Source organism: Crocuta crocuta, unplaced genomic scaffold (assembly GCF_008692635.1).
Source record: "Crocuta crocuta isolate KB4526 unplaced genomic scaffold, BGI_CrCroc_1.0 scaffold657, whole genome shotgun sequence".
NCBI lineage: Eukaryota > Metazoa > Chordata > Mammalia > Carnivora > Hyaenidae > Crocuta > Crocuta crocuta.
In genome coordinates, this window is record NW_027529583.1 from 1,414,965 (window position 1) to 1,420,508 (window position 5,544).

The 5,544-nt window shown below is 44.4% G+C and overlaps 1 protein-coding gene across 1 annotated transcript in view; it reads right to left on the reverse strand.

Annotated features, from left to right (window-relative positions):
• Nucleotides 1-704: 704 nt before the first annotated feature.
• Nucleotides 705-5,544, reverse strand: part of GRPR (gastrin releasing peptide receptor) — a 28,103-nt gene continuing 23,263 nt past the window's right edge. Inside the window, exons 2-3 of the mRNA XM_077761704.1 lie at nucleotides 2,929-3,280; nucleotides 705-1,094 (exon numbers count right to left, since the gene is read on the reverse strand). Of these exons, the coding sequence (XP_077617830.1) occupies nucleotides 705-1,094; nucleotides 2,929-3,280 (742 nt within the window). The remainder of the gene's footprint in view (nucleotides 1,095-2,928; nucleotides 3,281-5,544) is intronic.

Here is a 5,544-nt window from a genome sequence, read left to right on the forward strand (position 1 = left end):
ATACCAATCCACAGCCTCACATGGATCTTTGTATATGTGTCTGTGTGTTTGGCTGTTTTTGCCTTAAAATGATGTGTTAAGTGTTTCTTCTGGGCCCCCAGTAACATCTTTTAAAAATAATCAACACTCGGGGATTCGTCTTAAACTGGCTGCCAGCGTTATCAATTTGGGAATGGACCGTCATACATGGGAGTTTTTCACAGGGCTGACTTTCATGTTACAAGTGTAAAAAACAGTTCCTTGGTTTGTGATTATAAACGTTCCTGGAAAATCACTCACATCATATTTTTAAAGCACTAGTTTCCGCTTAAAGAAATGACAAGGTGAAGTTTCTCACAGAGTGGACATTTAACATATGATTTTTCTGCTGTGTAAATCTGCTTGTTCATGCAGTTTCTATGACTTAATTGTCTATAACTGTGTATCAGGGCTTGATGTTTAAAGTAACAACTTCTTATTTATTCCCTTTTCTAAAATAGGGAAGGTTTGCTCTATGTCAGAAGAGGCATTCACAAGTTGAGACAGAAAATGTAAGCCTTGATGGGCCTTTCAAACGTAAGAGCAGTCCATTTGGGCCTCTCTGCAGCCTGCCTATACCACTCACGAGCCTTCTGAAGGGTACAGAGACAACAACAGGTATGGGGTTCTTTACTAGCCCTAAAGTACAACCAGGGACCCCCAAGGGGACAGGGTCAAGGATCAGCCTAGACATACCCTTCATGACAGATGTTTCCGTTGATGAGGCTGAAGGTGGCCACAGAGGGGTTGGTACTCTTGAAGGAGGTCATGCAGGTGGTACTTCGGCCGGTGCTGTGAGAGCGGGTCATCAGGCCGGGCCGGCAGCAGAGGAGCTGGGTGTTGAACTGTTTCCTGAAACTCTTGCTCAGCAGGTAGAGGGCAAAAGGGTTCACACAGGAGTTGGTGAAGGCCAGGAGGCGGGCGCAGATGCTGGTGATGAAGTGGAGCATGGAGGTGTCCACCTCCGAGTAGTGGTAGGAGCGATACAGGTAGATGATGTGGTTGGGGAGCCAGCAAAAGGCAAAGAGGCCCACGAACACCAGCACCGTCTTGGCGAGGCGCTTCCGGGATTCGATCTAAGGAGAGAGTCATGCACATAGAGACAGCGGGACCAAGGGACGGTGTGGGATGAATGAAGAGTGACAAAGATTCAGAGAGAGAAAAGAAAAACAAAAGCGGGGGGAAAGGAATTGGAATAGATGAGCTCACAAAGCCACAGAAAAAGGGTTCAATGGGAGAAAGGGGACAAGAGAGAATCCAATAAAACGGGAGAAAAGCAACAGAAACAGATGGAAAAGGGAGAGGGGGAGTCAGAAACACAGAAATGGAAAAGCCAGGAAGCAGAAATCCATGAGGTAGAATATAGTTAGAACGTGACACTGAGAACAGATCTTTAAACAAAGTTGATTACATGCTTGAATGGATTGCTCAGTGAAATTCTAGTAAGTGACCTCCTGTTCCTCAGGAGAGCTCTGTGCAGTTTATCAGCCATATGACTTCATGTCTTTCTCGGCTCCACAGCTAATAATTTCTTATTCCCCCTGATGCTCAAAAGAGCAGCCAGCTTTTTTCTTCCTTACTGGCCAAATCAGAATAACTTCCGATTATTATTTTTTTTAAATCTCAACTTATTTCTGGGCTACACTAATATATAGGAAGGGTCTTAGACAATGTGGGCTGAGGATCGTTTGCTTCCAACACCCTTTGGTACCACTGCAAGGGGAAACATCGTTCTCATGAAAGAATTGGAGGTACAATGGATGTTCACTATTGAGAGGCCTTTCAAAATATGGAGAGAGTTTCACTGAGAACTGCCACTCTCTCCTCATAATTGAGGGGAAAAAAACTTTAAAGGGTGAAGCCACCGAGTCAGCTGTACATTTAGATGGATAGGGAGTCTTTTGCTTTTCCATCATAAATGCCACATGATCTACATTTGGACTAGAAAACAAGAACTGATGAAGAGGATAAAGCCAGAGTCCCCAGTTCCTACTATTCATACCTCAAATCTGAAATTCTGCAGGATTATGGGGGATGGGGAAGGGAGTCTAGCATGAGTGGAGGGCATTCTGCATTCTGGGCACTCTAGGTCATACATAAGCTCTGTCTTTTAATCTTCCAGCCTTACAATATGGGGGTTATCACTCTGAATCATGGGTAAGGGAACTGAGGCTCAGAAAGAGTAAGCGAGTTAAGTCATGAGGTCTGAATTTGAACCCAAATCACCGTGAGCCTATCTTAGTCAAACAACTTCTTTTTCTTCAACCAGCTCCATTTTCTTACACTCTCTGCCTTGTCCCCATGTGGTAACCCTCTTCCTATCCAAACAATGTGACTGGAGTTTAAAGAAGTCACATCCTGGGGCACCCGTGGCTCAGTCGGTTAAGCATCCGACTTTGGCTCAGGTCATAATCTCACGGTTCATGGGCTCGAGCCCCGCGTCGGGCTCTGTGCTGACTGCCAGCTCAGAGCCTGGAGTCTGTTTCAGATTCTGTATCTCCCTCTCTCTCTGACCCTCCCCTGCTCTCTCTCTCTCTCTCTCAGAAATAAAATATTAGAAAATTTAAAAAAAAGAAGTCACATTCCTATGGCCCTCAACATTTTATTTTGTTAACAACAACACTTCATATATTTCTCAAAAAGAAACCCATACTTCACATACTTCAAACCTTCCAGATTCTCAATACCTCCCTAGTTAGGTCTTTAGTAAGAGAACAAGATTATTTTTTTTTAAAACCTGAAAATCTGGGCTTCTGTGGCTAGGAGTTTCCATTTACCATCTGGCCACAGATCACCCACCTCCTCTAATTGCAGAATCAGGTGACATGACCTCCTAATAGTGTGCTTGTCAGTGGAGTCCAAGAGGAATCAGATCCCTAAGGAGGAAATGAATCAATCCTAAGCACCCACCTGCTTCTTGACATGTATATTCCCTTCCACAGGCAGGTTGTAAGCACTCTGGATCAGATTTTTAGCAATGAAGTAGTAGTAGACAGAGATAATCGACAGTGGGATGATGTAGAAGACCAGGAAGGAAGCCATGGAGTGAATTTTGGGGTGCAGCTCATTAGAATGTGGGTACGGGGCACAGCTAATGAAGGTCTGGTTGGTGCTTTCCTCATGAAAGGGATGTAGATCAGAAAACACAGCCTCCGGGATGGCCAGAAGCATGGAGATAACCCAGATCAGTGCAGCTTTGAGGCAGATTTTCATCAGAGCATGAGAGGCCTGGATATCCATCGGCCGGACGATGGCTTTGTACCTGGGGCAGGAAAGACAGAATGTTCTGTGTAAGTTGTCTAATATTATTATGGATGCCAGGGCTGAGACAAGGATGGGGCAAGCTAGGCAACTGGGTGTGAGATTTAAGGAAGTGCTCACGCTCAGGTTCATGCAGGTGCTGCCTCTGAACTCCTAATGGCCATGACAGTGAGCGCCTCCCTAAATGTTATGCCCTGAGCACCTTGCTTTCCTTACCCTACTCCTGGCTCTGATGGATGCCTTCCCGTTTCCTCACCCACAATCCCTCTTGATTTTAAGATACTTCTCAGGAAACGTGAAGCTCCTTTCATTTTTCCTCGTAACTCATAGAAATTAATAGCAGGCATGTTTAAAGAAGGACATAGGGACAAGAAGTTTGACTCCTTTTTTGGCAAAGCCTTCATTTTGAGTATTTGAATGCAGTTTAGGGAACCTGAAGTCATCGAGTATTTACGTATGCCTCTTCTCTTTTTCAAAGGGTGCTGAACGAATCGCCCACTGAAAAAGTTATACCAGAAGCACCCCTGTAATTGTCAAAGTAACCTTTCCCCTGCCCTCTGGCAGTATTTAGGTCCCTCCTGGTTTCTGTGCTGCATGTGCTCCTGTGTTGGCGGAGTGCTCGGGGAAGCAGACATCGAGAGGAAGCCAGGAGGAATAGCTGTGAAAGGCAAAAGGGAAGGAAGCAAGACTGGATGGAGGGGAGCTGTCAGACCCCAATGTAGACCTGACAACGTCTACACCAGTGAAAGTGACCAGCCATCCTAATTGGCCTGGAAATTTCTCAGCTTTAGCACTGAACATCCTACATCCTTGGAAATCCCTCAGTCCCAGCAAACCGTGATAGCTGGTCACCCTACACCAGCCTAATGGTATCAAAGATGGCCCCGTGGAGGAGTCCTGCCTTGGGTGGAAACCGCCAGGCCGTTGTATCACCACCTTGCCTAGTCGTGGGCTGGGGCCATCCAAAAAGAGTGTGACCTTAGTTACTCTCTGGTGTGGTCACTGGGTGGGAACTTCCTGTGGAAAGCATGACTGTAGCTTGAAAACTGAAGTGGACCCTGAAGGAACGGGAGCTGGTATAGTGTGCAAGTTGGTGTGAATCGGGACCAACTAAATGTGAGGGTGCTCATTGCTGAGAATGCTGCGCAGATCACAGTGCTGGCAGATGCCGAGATGGAAAATACTCTTTGCCCACCAGAGGCTCATCCCCTAGTGGGTTCTCAGACAAGTGCACACAGAACAGGTGTGCACCCCACTGTGCTAGGTGTTGTGTTGCACGGGGGAGCTGTGGCAGATATTGAGTTGCTCTGCTCGCTCAGTCCTCCCTTGAACGAAAGATTCACTACCCAGCTGTAGGGACTGCGGTTATCTGATAGCCTGCGGCTCTCAGTTCCATCCGGGTCCACTTCAGCAAGGTTCTTTTTCTCAAACTCACCTTTTAATAACTTACTCCACTTTCCCTGGAGGGAGGCAAAAAGTGAGTGAGGAATCACGATGCAGCAAAGAGTGTTAACCCAATGGGAGTTTAATCAACATGGAAGCAAGTGGAAATAAGTGTTCCCCCATCACTGAAGCATATCATATAATAGAATATCAGCAGTAGAACCAGTTTTAAAACTCCTAGTATAGGATGTAGACAAGGAATTTATATTTTTAGTCAAAGGTACATGAGCATCTTTAGCCAAGGATATCTCTAATAAATCAATTAGAGATAAAGTAGTAATCTAAGTTACTCCAAGTAAAGTGAAGTGAAGTGAAGCTGATTCACTCCTGCATGAGTCAGAAACCAGAGTGAATGGCTTACCTCCTTCCCTCTTGAGAATCTTGTACTCTTAAGTGCAAAATGCCATGGGAACCATTGAGCTGCTATTTCAAATTCATAACTTTTAAATATAAAAGATAGTATAAAAACATTACTTTTATAGTTTTTCCAGAAAAATAATTTTCATTTTAATCTAAATCTAAATAAGCTTCTAGAGCTATGTACCAGTTTTTAGGAAATGTGATAAAAGAATCTGCTAAGTGATGCCGTGACAATACAGTCATATCCTGAATTGGAAAACTCTATAGGAATGACTCCATATTTTTCAACAAAGATATGGCATAAAAAAGGAGGAAGAAAAAAGTTTTTTAAAAAGGAGGGGAAATGGTTATAGACCTACTGAGATGTGTAATACATATCCATTCAGTGAAAAGTGGAGACTCCTTGTAGATTTTGATTGAAACCAAACAACCATAAAAAGATATTTTTGAGACTATTGAGGA